At 53.8% G+C, this 13,080-nt stretch overlaps 1 protein-coding gene across 1 annotated transcript; it reads left to right on the top strand.

The window, feature by feature from the left end:
* Nucleotides 1-1,941: 1,941 nt before the first annotated feature.
* LOC129674589 (mesothelin-like protein) lies at nucleotides 1,942-13,076 on the top strand. The gene is made up of 16 exons (XM_055604671.1): nucleotides 1,942-2,220; nucleotides 2,783-2,887; nucleotides 3,502-3,622; nucleotides 4,721-4,841; nucleotides 7,788-7,873; nucleotides 8,009-8,135; nucleotides 8,213-8,403; nucleotides 8,753-8,843; nucleotides 9,045-9,186; nucleotides 9,526-9,713; nucleotides 9,785-9,940; nucleotides 10,025-10,152; nucleotides 11,170-11,300; nucleotides 11,416-11,510; nucleotides 11,839-12,085; nucleotides 12,647-13,076. Exons 2-16 carry the CDS (start codon nucleotides 2,845-2,847, stop codon nucleotides 12,838-12,840), a joined length of 2,061 nt encoding a protein of 686 aa, XP_055460646.1. The 5' UTR covers nucleotides 1,942-2,220; nucleotides 2,783-2,844; the 3' UTR covers nucleotides 12,841-13,076.
* Nucleotides 13,077-13,080: the final 4 nt, after the last annotated feature.

Below are 13,080 nucleotides of genomic sequence, written 5' to 3' on the forward strand. Positions count from 1 at the left end.
AAATCCCAGCCAGTGTTCATGGTCTCCAATGACCCTCTGGACTTACCACTTGGTCTAGCACCTGCTCCTATCCCAGGTGGGACATCCCCCAGCTGAGGCTCCAGAGTCCCAGTGGAGGATCCATCTTTGTACATCTACCCTCATCCTATGGTTATGAGGTGGACAGGGATCAAAGGATATAGAGCAACTATACCAGGCTTCCTGGAGGAGGGCCTTTCTAAGACAAAGCCAGCCTGGCCAGCACTCCAGGCAGGGTCAAGGTAAGGGTGGGCAGGGCGCTAAAGGGCTTGCCCAGGGCTCTCTAGGGATGGCATTTACTGTGTGCCCTAGAGCTACTCGCTCAGCTCTTCCAGGCCCCATTTTCTCATCTGGAAAACAAAGATTTGAACTACCCCAAGGCTGTAGTGGAGTTCGGTGAGCCGTAAACCAGAAGAGATAGATAGGATGTGGCCCCATCAGCAATAACTCTACTGCTATGATCGTTTGCTGATACCGGGCTACGGATGCCCTAGAGGCCAAGCCCACATTGGGCAGCTCAGTATCTGGCCTCTGCCAAAGCCAGAATATGAGAAGTCTCCTCCAGCCTACCTGGGCCCTGAAGGTAGGTCCCACCACATGACACCTCTTCCTGGCAGGCATCTCAGTGTCCAGAGCAGCCTTTTCAGCCAAAGCAGGGATGTAATTGAGTGGTAGAGCACTTGCCTAGCATGCTCAGGGTCCAGGTCCTAGATTTAATACCAGGACAACAAACAAATACAAACACAAAAACAACTCCTTAGCCAAAATCTGTTCCCAGGTCAGCGCTGGAGTCAGAGTGCCATTGGCAGTCTGTCCTTGACCTCAGGTCAGTGCTGGGGCTCAGGGTCAGCCTGTGCTCTCTACTTGGGACCCTTTCCCAAACCTGTTCCCAGGACCCTGCCCCTCCAGAATGGAAGCCCCTAAACCTCGGTGGCCCTCACTGCCGCTAAATGTAGCTGCTGGGAACCACTATGTCAGCTACACTGGTCCAAGTAGAAGCCCAGGAGCCCTGTGAGACCCACCAGGAGCAAGACTATGAACCGGCCAAGCCACCTGAACTCACCCCTAACTGACACCCACCAGGCAGGACTCCTGGGACTCCTGGATTCCACAGCTGCCAGCCTCTCACCGGACAGCAAAGCAGGCTTGCTGGTCACGTGATATTTTGGGTGCCAACAGTGACCATGTAGCTTCAGACCGACACTACAGGGCTCAAGGCCTTGGAGCCTTCTTGCCCTCCAAAGCCCCTTCCAAAGTAAGAGCTGCAAGTAGGTCATGATCAGTGCCAGGAGCCACGGGTCAGCCCAGAACACTCAGAACCCGACCGCCTCAGTCCAGAGGCAGTTTTTCCAAGACACAGTCCAGCAGGTAGGCTGGGAAGTCCCCCTTGCAAACCTTCCTCTTACCTAGCCCTCTCAGAGCTCGCCTGGTGGAGCCATCATCTTGGCCCTGGTGCTAATGATTGTGCCCCTGAGGTCTTGGCAGCAGCTTTCAGGCCCCGAGTAGAACCATAGATGCCTCTCTGCATGCTTTCCCTGCCCCACAGCCCACATGCCTACATGATACTGTGCTTTAGCACCCACAGAATGGCCGTGCCCAGCCACCATACTTGTCTGTGTGTGTCTAATGTCCTGTGTGGGGACAGCTTCCGTGTCTTTGCTCCAGGGGCTCACAGCCTGTGCAGAATGAGAAACACTTATGTGCACAGAGACACGTGTGAATCCAGGCCGCCCCTCATCACACCCTGAACGAAGCTGGGCCTCGAGGGGAAGGTGTCTGCTGGGTACCTGCCAACCCTGAGCTCAGCCTGAGCTTCTCTTGGGGCTGAAGAGCAGGTGCATACCACGTCTAGGGCCCGAGGGGTTGATATAAGCATCACCTGGCTCAGCCTAGTCTCCTCCCCACAGGCCTGCCTGGAAGATGTCACGGTCAGAATGGATTGACAAGGCAGGGTGGCAGTCGCATGCTGCCTACCGGACCAGGTTTGCAGATGAGCGGGAACCATGACAGCTCTCCACACAGCAGCTCCACATCCTGGGGCGTAGCTGCAAGGATTGAGACTCTGAGCCTGGATCCCTGAGCCTGGATCACTGGCGTCTGCAAAACCTGATCTACCATATCCTGTGGCTGTCCGCTCAGGAGTAGCCTCTTCTCTGGGCCCTGGATAGCCCCTTCACTACCAGAGACCATATTCCTATTCAGGTAAGACCTGTGAGGACAGAGAGACCTACCAGACTTCAGGGTTGTAGGCTGTTAGGCATCTGAGCCTGTGTTACCCCCTACACAGGGCAGTAACCTTCCCGGGTGCCTCTTGGGCCACACAGTCAGAAGGTCGTAGGGCCCATTAAGTCATCAGACTGTGCACTCTGTGGTGGGGAAAGTCGGTGGCACAGGGCAGTCCCGCAGTTCTGGCTGGGCCCCCTCTTGTCTTCTAGAGCCCGGGTCTCAGAGGCAGCTGTTGTCTAAGGTTTGGACCACAAGGTGTGGGGGCGCGTCTCCCCCACTGCTGGGAGATTTGCTATTTGTGAGATCTGCTAATTGGAGACAATACACCCGTGGGTCCCGGGGGCCCAACCTGTGATAAGAAAGGCCAGATCCACTACCTCCCTTCCCCTGCCACTCCCTGTTGTTGTGACGCTGGTTTGTGGGGCTGCTTTCTTCCCCAGGCAGGATCAGGCACCCTGCAAGATGTCAGTGCTGGCTTGCTTTCTCTCTTTCCATCTCCCGTGAAGCTAACTTGCGCCACTCCCTGTCTCATCTCCAGCTAGGCCTGGACCTACAACCCACAGCCTTCGGGCTTCCCTGCCCTGAGACACTTCAGCCAGGATGATCAAAACCTTCCGACAGTCAGCTATGGGCTCCAGAGTGGGTGAGAAAACACTTCTACACAGAGGGGGATGCCCAGGGCCCTGGGATGGCTATGGGTCATATTCCTGCAGAGGTGGGGATTCTTCTTGCTCTAGGCACCTACCCACATGAACCCAGACTTGGGGACCTGCTGCAAGGGAAGGAAGGGCAGAGCATGAGGACCCCTATACACAGGTCAGCTAGTGTGGTTCGAAAGAGCATCGGAAACACAGTCTGACCAACACAGCCCTGGGGGTCCTAGTGTGGACAAAGCAGGGCTGTGATCAGACGTAACCAAGCCCTCTTTGGTAGTCTCAGCCTAAACCAGGCCAGGCCCCGTGGAGGCAGGGAAGAGAATGGTCTGCAAAGGACATCAGAGCATGGCCATCTTCCATAGGCCCTGTGACTGCAGCCTAAGAGATTTTGCTAACAGCCTGCTCTGTCTGAACAACAAGAGAAGCGTTGCTGGAAACACGCCCCCTCCCCTGGGCTGGGAGACCCTTTCAGGTCCCACTGCAGAGACAAGCGGCTTGGAAGAACATGGAGCCAAACCTCTGTCTCTGAGTTTTGGGAGTCTCAGTGAGAAGTGGGTCACAGGGAGCCTCTACTCATGCCCTCACTGCCGCTCTGTTGCAGGTGCCCTGGTGAGTCTGGGCCTCACCCTCCTCCTGTCCCTCACTGCCCACTGCTCTGGTCCTCAGACTAAGGGCTTCCCCAAGGGAGGGCTGGATGCTAGTGAAGCCACCACATGGGTCAGGTGAGCAAAACCTAAGCCGGGCAAACTGTTTTCTGAGAGGAGGAGTGGTCCTGAGTCCTCTGTTGGTGGGCACAGGAGAGGGGCCATGTCCAGGGTCTGCCCCTAAGGCTTAGACAGGGCCATTGTTTGCCACCTCTAACCTAGAGGGCCGAGCCTGGCTTTAGTGCCACTTGTCGGCTAGCCTGCTTCCCGGGTCCAGTGTCCACAGTGTGGGCATGATCACAAGACGCCTCAACCATCAGAGGCTTATAGCCTCAACCAATCTCCCCAGCTTTCCTGCCTGGAGGACCAGGCTATCACCCCTACTGCTTGTGCAATGCCTAGGGCCTTCAAAGCCATCGCTGTCCCCAAATCACTTCAGCTTAGTCATTTCCTGCTGTCCAGGGCTCTCAGTCCTGGGCTTGGCTTTTTCCCTATTTCTTGGGAGTGATGACCATCAATGGGCCAATCAGCTAATGAGGTGATTGGCCAGGCAGGACCAGGGTCACAAGTGATCCTAGCCAAGCCTGGGTTAGTATCAGAGACGCCCTCCCACCAATAGGTTTTTGTTGTTGTTGTTGTTTTGTTTTGAATACAACACCCTGAGAAAGGTCTAGAGATTGACCTCACCCAGGGTCATCCAGCATGTGATCCCATACCTTTCAGTAACTATTGGGACTGGTCCAAGCCAGAGCTCAAACTCAGCTGAGCCTGAGCCCCAGAAGTGATGGCAGGAGCCATGGTAAGGCCCCATTCAGCTGAGAGCCTGGCCCTAGCAAGGTCCTTTAGGATGGATGGATAGAAGGAAGAAAGGAAGGAAAGAAGGGAAAGAAGGGAAGGAGAAAGAAAGAAAGAAAGAAAGGAAGGAAGGAAGGAAGGAAGGAAGGAAGGAAGGAAGAAAGAAAGAAAGAAAGAAAGAAAGAAAGAAAGAAAGAAAGAAAGAAAGAAAGAAAGAAAGAAAGAAATAAATCTTGTCTGGAACAGGCACTCCCTGCCTCCTACTCTCTCAGTGGTAGAGATGGCTGAGATGCAGGCCCCCTTGCAGTAGCCAAAGCCTTCCTTGCCTTTCTTTGTGGGTCTTTCCTTTTGGACCCAGCACGGCCCCCTCTTTCTACACAGGGACAACACCTCCCTCCTGCAAAACTTTTGGTGCTTGCCAGCCAGCCAGCTGCCCCGGGAACAGCTCTCCACTTTAATCAGAAGCCTGGCTTCACAGAGGGTCCCACTCAAAGCCTGGCAGGTAAGTGCTTCAAGGGCAGAGGAAGTGCCCAGGTGTTGCAGGCTAACCGGACACTGGGTTAGACAGGGAGAGGGGCAGTTCTGCAGGCACTTAGGGGTCTGCACACAGCTTCCCTGAAGCAGAGGGCTGTCTCCAAGTCCTCCTGCCAACCTCAAAACCACCTAGAATGTGAGTTGGTGGTGGCCCCTGTGTGACAAGTAGTCCGGCCCTTCTGAGGGGACTCTTCCGCTGTGGGTGATGAGCATGAGCACCCACACTGGGTGGTTCCAACACATTCCAGCCAGGCTGCCTACAGGTTTGAGGGCTTGTCTGCTGCCTCCAGTCCCTCCCTAAGCTCACCTAGGATGTGAGGTCTCCTTGGGGTAATCCAGCCCCGGGGCTCTCAGCAAGGATCTTTCCACCTCTCTTCCAATGGGGGATACAGGAACCTGAGCTGTGAGAGGCCAGCTGAGCCCACTTGGCCCCATATCAGCCATCATCTCCCCAACTTAACAGGAAAAAAAAAAAAAAAAAAAAAAGAGCTAGACAGAATGGCGTGGGCCTTCAACCTCAGCACTTGAGGGGCTGAGCGGCAGGACTAAATAGAAAGATCCCTTTTTTTTTTTTAAGATATTCCTTAAAATGTGTGCATGTAGCCTCAGAGTGTCCAGATACATATGGCACAAACTAATAGAAGGGAAGGAGAAATGGGTAAATCCACTGTGGTAGCCAGCGATGTCGGCTGCCTGTCAGGACAGGTCAGGTAGAACGGAGAAATCAAGAACAACCCAGAGGAGCTCATTCAGCAGCTCAGCCAGGTGCCTGGAGCTGATAGGTGTGGACAACTTTATCCCTCAACAACAGAACACATGCTTCTTACCAAGATGGACCCATCCCTGGCTCTAAGATCCACCTTCCCAAACCCTGCACTGCAGAAAGCACCCAGTGTCTGCTCTCGGAGCACAACCAACTTGGAACGAGAGATGAGTTGCAGAAAGGTGGATGGGAAATTCCCTAATTCCTGGAAATTGAACAACACTCTTGATTTCTGAGACAGGGTTTTTCTGTAGAGCCCTGGCTGTCCTGGAACTTGCTCTGCAGATCAGGCTGGCCTTGAACTCACAGAAATCCACCTGCCTCTGCTTCCTGAGTGCTGGGATTAAAGGCATGGGCCATCACCACCTGGCTGAACAACACTCTTTAAAACGGCTGTTTTGCCACATGTGTGTGTGTGTACCTTACTACACACACATGCAGAAATCAGAAGAGGGCATACACTGTGTTTATGCTGGGAATTGAACCCAGATCCTCTGGGAGAGCAGCTGACACTCTGCTTAGCCATCTCTCCAGGCCATGAACAGAACTCTCAAGATTTTTTTTTTTTTTTTTCTGGCAATGAGGTCTCATTTATCCTCGCTTGGTCTTAAATTCACTGTGTAGCCAAGGATAGCGTTAACACTTTTTCTTTTACATTTTTTTAATGCAATATATATGAGTGTTTCTCTGCATATATGTCTATGTATCACGGACGTGTGCAACTCTGGAAGGAGCCAGAAAGAGGCCATTGGATCCTCTGGAACTGGAGTTACAGACAGTTGTTGGCCGTCATGTGGATGCTGGGAACCACACTCAAGTTCTCTGTGGGAACAGCAAGCATTCTTAGCCACCTACCATCTCTCCGGCCCTCAGCCCTGAACTGAAACTCCTAATCTTCCTGCCCCCACCCTCCAAGTACTTGGGTTACAGGTGTGCACTGCCACTTCTGGCATCAAGACAATTGTCAAAGTGTTTTGGGCTAAATGAAGATAAAAGTACGGCCTGATATGCTGGGTTATGCTCCGGAGGCTGATGCCAGAGCATGTAAGCAAACACACACACACACACACACACACACACACACACGCACACACGCACACACATGCACACACACACGCCACCACAATAAATTTAAAAAAAAATTTTTTATGTAAAAAAAACTATCTGAACTCAACAGTGTAGTCTTCTACCAGGAAACCAGGGGAAGATAAGAAATAGAAACCTAAAAGAAGAGACAGAAAGATGAACACCGGAGGTAAAAATGAATGAAGCTGGAAGGAAATCAGCAACACCAGAAGCTGCTCCTGTGGAAAGGTGACGAGCCTCTAGCTCCCGGAGAGGGGAAAGACACACAGTTTACTGATAGCGGGAACAATCGAGGTCTTTGTTGCACATCCCTTGACAATAAAGGGGCTGTAAAGAAATATCTGTGCTCACAGATGTGACAATTGGAGGACATGAACCAGTTGTGAAAGGCAGGTATGCCGGTACACACACGGGGAGCATAGAGACAGCCTCTCACGATAGGCATATGGTGCTGTATGCTTGTCACCTCAGAACCCAGGAGAATCTTGAGTTCAAGGTCAGACAGGCTACATAGTGAAACGCCTAGAAAGGAACAAACGAACGAACAAGCAAGAATCAACACTTTCTAGGTAGAGCTAAGCCACGTTTAACATTTGTGGCACCAATCACCTTAGGTGAGTGTTATAACCTGTTCACAGTGGAACAATTGCAGTTCTAATTTGAATATCTCTAGATATATTTATTTTTGAGACAGGGTCTGTACAAAGCTTTGGTTGCCCTAGAACTCACTGTGTAGACCAGACTGGCTTCCAGCTCACAGAGATCCACCTTCCTCTGCATCTAGAGTGCTGGGATTAAAGGTGTGACGAACCTCCACACCTGGTTCGTCTCTGGCTTTTAACCGCAGCTCGTCCGTTTTCTTCTCTCGGGACTATATCTGGGGCCTTGCTTTTTCCACCTGCTTTCTCATTTCTGTGCTACTGCAGGGTTTTTCTCACTCGAATCTCCAATTCCTCCTTAAAGTGTGCCTTCTGCTGAGTGGGGTAGGGGCTGAGCAGCGTCCCCCCAGGGCCAGTCCACACTGGACAGACAGTGACCTGCCGCCCAACCTCTGCCCCTGCTCAGCTCAGCTGTTTGGCCAACCTCGCTGCGCGGCTAGGCCTTCAGGATGACTTCGAGTTCCACCCACCCAGCCTCCTGCTTTTCTACAAGTGAGTGTCTCTGCCGTGGCCTCCTCGGCAGCAGTTAGGGGCTTGCCTGTCCGTGGTTGGACCACCCTGGAGACACCGGGAAGGCTGGCGGGAGGCCCAGTCCTGCCTTCCTGACATCCTTTCACTTGTCTTCAGTCTGAGCCAGGTGAAGGAAGCCAACTGCCGGGCCTTCATTCATCACGCTGCCCAAGGGGACACCACGCTGCTGGCCAACTTGCCCAACCAGAGAGTTGCCCTGCGGCGCACAGCCTTGGCCTGTCTGGTATGTGCCTCGGGTGGGGACAGGACTGAGCAGTGAGGTCCACTCACACGTTGAGCACTGACCTACTGTCCCTGCAGGGGGGACCCCACCTACAGCTCAGTGCATCAGACCTGGGGCTTCTTGGGGTCCTGGTATGTGACATGGAGGCGCCACAAATTGTGACTGCAGACCCCCGTGTGCTGAAGAACCTGCTTCGCTGCCCAAGGCTAACTGCCACGCAGACTGCTGCCCTCAACACCCTGCTGGCCAGTGGGAAGACACAAATTGGGTGGGTGGAAGGTCCAAGGCTCGGAGTTTGGGGAGTGGGGGAAAATAGGGAGGCTAGAGGGGCTTTCTTCCTTGGGATACGATGGGAGGGAGCTTGAGGTTGGAACCCAAGATGGCAGTGATGCCTTCCTGCACTCTTGCCAGCCTCGGCCCGACTCTGACATTGCAGGTTGAGGCAATGAGGTACAGGGTTAAGGTTGCTTCCAACCACCTAGGGTTCTTAGCAAGACAAACCCCTAAAACTGGGTGGGCACTGGCCAGGGGTTAAGAGCCTATAAATACTCTTCCAGCCTGCTAGGGGATGGGGTGGCATATTAGATGCCAACACGGCACCTTTTCCCATGTACCAGGCCTCCTGGCTCCTGGAATGTGGAGGGGCTACAGGCCCTGGGACCTCTGGCCACCTACATCAGGCCCCACCTGTGGGAGAAGGTGCAGGAGGTAGGAAGGTACCTGGAGTGGGACTGGCTGTGGGCACACTATCAATCCATCCAGGACCATGAGTGCCAAACAGCCACTCTGAGCTCAACTGGTGGCCCTGGGTGCCCCTGTCACAGCACAGAGGGCCTGTGTGGTGGGGGGTGAGGGAGGACTAGGCTGACCCTTCCTATGACTGGGTGTAGACACACTTGCCTCTGCCAGGCTGTGGGCTTGGACTTCTTCCGCAGTGTGGTGGCTGCCTACCGGGCAGGCCAGCTGAGCAGGCGTGATGCCCAGCACTTCATCACCAACTTCCTGGAGTCCAAAGCTAATTCAGTGTCCTCAAGGCCCAAGCGGCGCACAGGTCAGTGTGACCACTGTGTATTAGGGACACTATCCTTCCCCCAATCTGGACTCCTAACCTTGGCCTGGGCCAAGCTCTTGGCTAGAGACCAAGAATGAAGGGCAAGTCGAAGTCTGGTTATGATCAGAAGTAGAGTGGGCTGGGCTTGGGGGCCCCTTGAGGGGCTGAGGCAGAAGGATCTTAAGTTTGAGGCCAGCTTGGAATACGTAGCAAGACTCTGCCCTGCAAAAGCAGACAAGATCAAAGTGGGAGCCAGGGTTAAAGCTGGGTCCCCAAAGCCAGCAAATTGTCAGCTCAAGCCTTTGTCTGCCAGCCTCTGCTCATCAGCACACCTTGCAGGGAGATCCTGTGTCCGTGGCAACATCACAGCAGCCACCCTGCACGATGACCTCTTCCTGGCGCGCTATGACTGCGCCCAGCTGGAGTCCTGCCTGGGCACACGTGTGCTCAGGGCCAACCTGGACCCCTTGCTCCAACACCCCCTGCCTGAAGAGTGCCAGCGTGTCGTCAAAGCCAAGCTCACTCAGGTGTGTGGGAGGTCTCTATGGGGTGGAGGCTGGAGGGCTCAGCTACAACATGAACCGCCCACCTGCCTCAGATCTACCCACATGGCGTTCCTGAGGACCAGCTGCGCCTCATCACCTCTCTGGTGTACCTCTACTCCCTCGCTGAAATAGGCCAGTGGAACATCACGTCTGGAGACACGGTGATGGTCCTGCTGGCCTCAGACGCGGCTCTGGACAACCAGACAGAGGTGAGGGTGGGAGGTGGGGGGTGATGGGGCTGAAGCTGGCCGGTCTGGTTGGCCCAGACCTGCTCAGCCTGGCCCTGCCTCCAGGCAGTTCTTCAGAGGTTCTTGGACCATAATGGCAAGGTCACGGGCGCTCTTCTGGTGGCCATCGGGGGTTCCCGTCTCTGCTGGATGAGCCTCAAGCAGATACAGATCATCCAGCCCTCAGAGTTCCGGTGAGCTTCCCATCCAAACACCGTCCCAGCATGAGGCTAGGGAGGGGGGTGGAGTGTCCAAGCCATGCCATCAGAGATTTTTGGACCACCATTTAAAAAATGTCACAGATGGCAAGGGAGACAGCTCAGCCTGTAAAATGCTTGCCGGACAAGCACAGGGACCTGAATTCAGATCTCCAGCAGCCAACAAAAAGCTGGAGATGACAGCCAGATGGGAAAACCGAGACAGGAGGATCCCTGGAGCTTTCTGGCCAGCCAGTCTAGCTGAAATGATGAACCGCAGGCCAGTGTCCCAAATAATAATTTCTATTGAGGAAGACACCTGAAGTCAAGCTCTTAGATGCACAGGCACACGCAGGCACTCATGCATGCACGCAGGCATGCACAGACCAAAGAGAGTTAGCAAGATGGTTCAAAGCTGAAAGGTGCTTGCCACAAAGACTTAGAACCTGAGTTTGACCCCTGGGTCCCGCACGGAGAAGGCAAGTACTGACTTCCTCAAGCTGTCCTCTGACCTTCACACGCATACCGTGCTGCCCACACACGTGCGCACACACAAATGATATAAAAAAATAAGAAAAGCCTAAAATGGAGAAAAGGAAGTATCACAAACTGAGTGACATAAAATAAGAAATATGCTCCCTAAGACTTCTAGAGTCCAGAAGTGCAAAGTCAAGACACCCACAGGCCCAGGCCCCTCTGAACCTCACAGGAAGGTCTGTCTTGCCCTTACCAGGGTGTCTCTATCTAAAAGCCCCAACCTGCTGTAAAAACACCAGGATGTGGGTTTAGGGCCAACCTAGGAACTTCCTCTTCTACTCTGATTTCATCCACCAAGAATTTCTTATTTCCAAATAAAGCCACTTTCTGAGGTACCGGTGGATTTAAATTTGGGGAATTATACTTTCACCCAGTGCAGAGGGCAAGAAGAAATCTGTGTCTCAAGGGGTGGAGGCTACACTCAGTGGTCCAGGCCAGGGGCTTTCATCCTACTCATCTCCCTCATCCCACTCCCAGGCTGGCCGGGGCTCCAGACATCTCTCTCTGCCCTCAGAGTCGGAAGGACGCGCTCTTCACCAAGGCTCATGAGGTCTTTAGGAACACCAGTAGCATAGGAGAGTACTACTATTTAATACGCCCCTACCTCGGTGAGCTCTGCTCTGTGCCGCCTCTTCCCCTCTGCCTCTTGTTAATATACCCGCCCTTTGCCCTGTGCATCGCCCCACACACAGGTCCTCTGCCTCTTTGTCTGTCTTTCTCTAGGTGGTGCCCCCTTGGAGGAACTTCAGTACCTGGCCCAGGCCAACATCTCCATGGACATTGATACCTTCACCAACCTCAACCCCCTCATGCTGAAGGTGGGCCCAGGGGCTACCTCTGTTTTGCTTTATTGAGATGAGGTCTTACTCTGTAGCCCAGGCTGGCCGGGAACCCACAATCTTCCTGCCTCCGTGTCTTGAGGGCTGGGGTTACTGACATACACCACAATGCCTGGCTGGGAACCCCAGGTCTCAGGCCCATGTGTCCGGAAGCCGGAGGAATTCAGATGGCATGTGACCTCTGTGCCTCATGGTCCCCATCCTGCTCAATCCTGGGGGCAGCACCAATCTTTCTGGGTCCTTGACAGGGGAAGGAAGCCCCGTGGATCCTCACACACACCCCCAAAGCCCCTGGATTTGTTTGCAGAACATGGGTGTGAACAACGTAAGAAATCTGCTGGGACAGAATGTGGGGGACCTGCGGAAGGCCCGCAACCATCCAAATGTTGTCCTGTGGATGAACAGCCACAACATGTCAGACCTCTCTGAGATGGGCTTGGACACCAGTCCCACACTGACCTATGTGACCAACAGGCCCCCTAACACTGCCTACTCACCACCCAATTTGGACCACACCTTGGATCCGCTGGGGAATGATGTTGCCCCTGCCTCAGGTAAGGTCCACACCTCTTATTCCTATCCTCTGCAAGACCCCTGGCTGTCCCTTTCATTTGTCTCCTAGAATCTATCATGTGTCACAGGTGACACAGGTCACTACCTGGGACCATCTATAGTGACACAATTGCCTCGTCCAAAACCTATCAAACCAGGACCAAGTCTGGAGGCCCAGGGTTATAATCCCAGCTACTCAGGGGGCGGAGAGAGGAGGATTGCAAGTTCAAGACCTGCCTGAGCTGCAGAGCAAGTTTACCTGCTTCAAATATATATAATTTGGGGGAAGGAGAGCTGGGGCAGTAGCTCAGCGGAAAGAACTTGCCTAGCCAAGTGCAAGGGACCAGGTTCAATCCTCAGCACCACAAAAACAAAACAAATACCCCTCTCAAACCCAGACTACAAAAAGGGACTGGGCTGAGACCAGAAGAGCAGCCATGGATGGGGTCTTTACTGACCCTTCTAGCTGTCAACCACCGCAGAGGGAAGGATGCTGCACAGAAGGGACTCTGTGGGTATCTTCCAATCAGGGCCAATGTGTCTCTTCCTTGTTCCACCTGCAGGAAGCCCTCCAGTTCATCTGGGATACCTGTCACTTGCCATGGCTCTGCCTTCCAGTCTCCTGTGGCTGCTACTGTGTCAGGTGCTTTCAGGACCAATGGGCACTGTTCACAGGACACTAGGGCCCTGGCAGTTGCCAATGGCACTGACCCAGGGCAGTCAGACCCCTGAACATCAGGAGAGATGCAGCTGCTAAATGGAACAAGACACCTGCTCAAGCTGAAGTACATGACCCAGGTCCCAGGGGACATGCTGTGTCCCCCATCCTAGGAGGGTGGCCCTGGCACACACCTCAGCTCCCAGGACCTGCCCAGCTACAAGGACAAGTTGGTAGGAGGAGACGGGGTCCAGAACCTCTGGCCTATTCCAAGACAAGTGGGACTTGGTGTCACTTCACTGTTACTGCCCTCACCAGTGGTTCTGAATAAAGCACAAG

The sequence above is a fragment of the Psammomys obesus genome, unplaced genomic scaffold (assembly GCF_907164565.1).
Source record: "Psammomys obesus unplaced genomic scaffold, mPsaObe1.curated_primary_1811, whole genome shotgun sequence".
Taxonomy (NCBI): domain Eukaryota; kingdom Metazoa; phylum Chordata; class Mammalia; order Rodentia; family Muridae; genus Psammomys; species Psammomys obesus.

Coding starts and splice junctions, on each gene's coding strand:
- LOC129674589 (XM_055604671.1), top strand. CDS start 2,845: ATGATCAAAACCTTCCGACAGTCAGCTATGGGCTCCAGAGTGG. Junction 9,187..9,525: donor AAGGCCCAAGCGGCGCACAG/GTCAGTGTGACC, acceptor CACACCTTGCAG/GGAGATCCTGTGTCCGTGGC. Junction 11,511..11,838: donor TCAACCCCCTCATGCTGAAG/GTGGGCCCAGGG, acceptor ATTTGTTTGCAG/AACATGGGTGTGAACAACGT.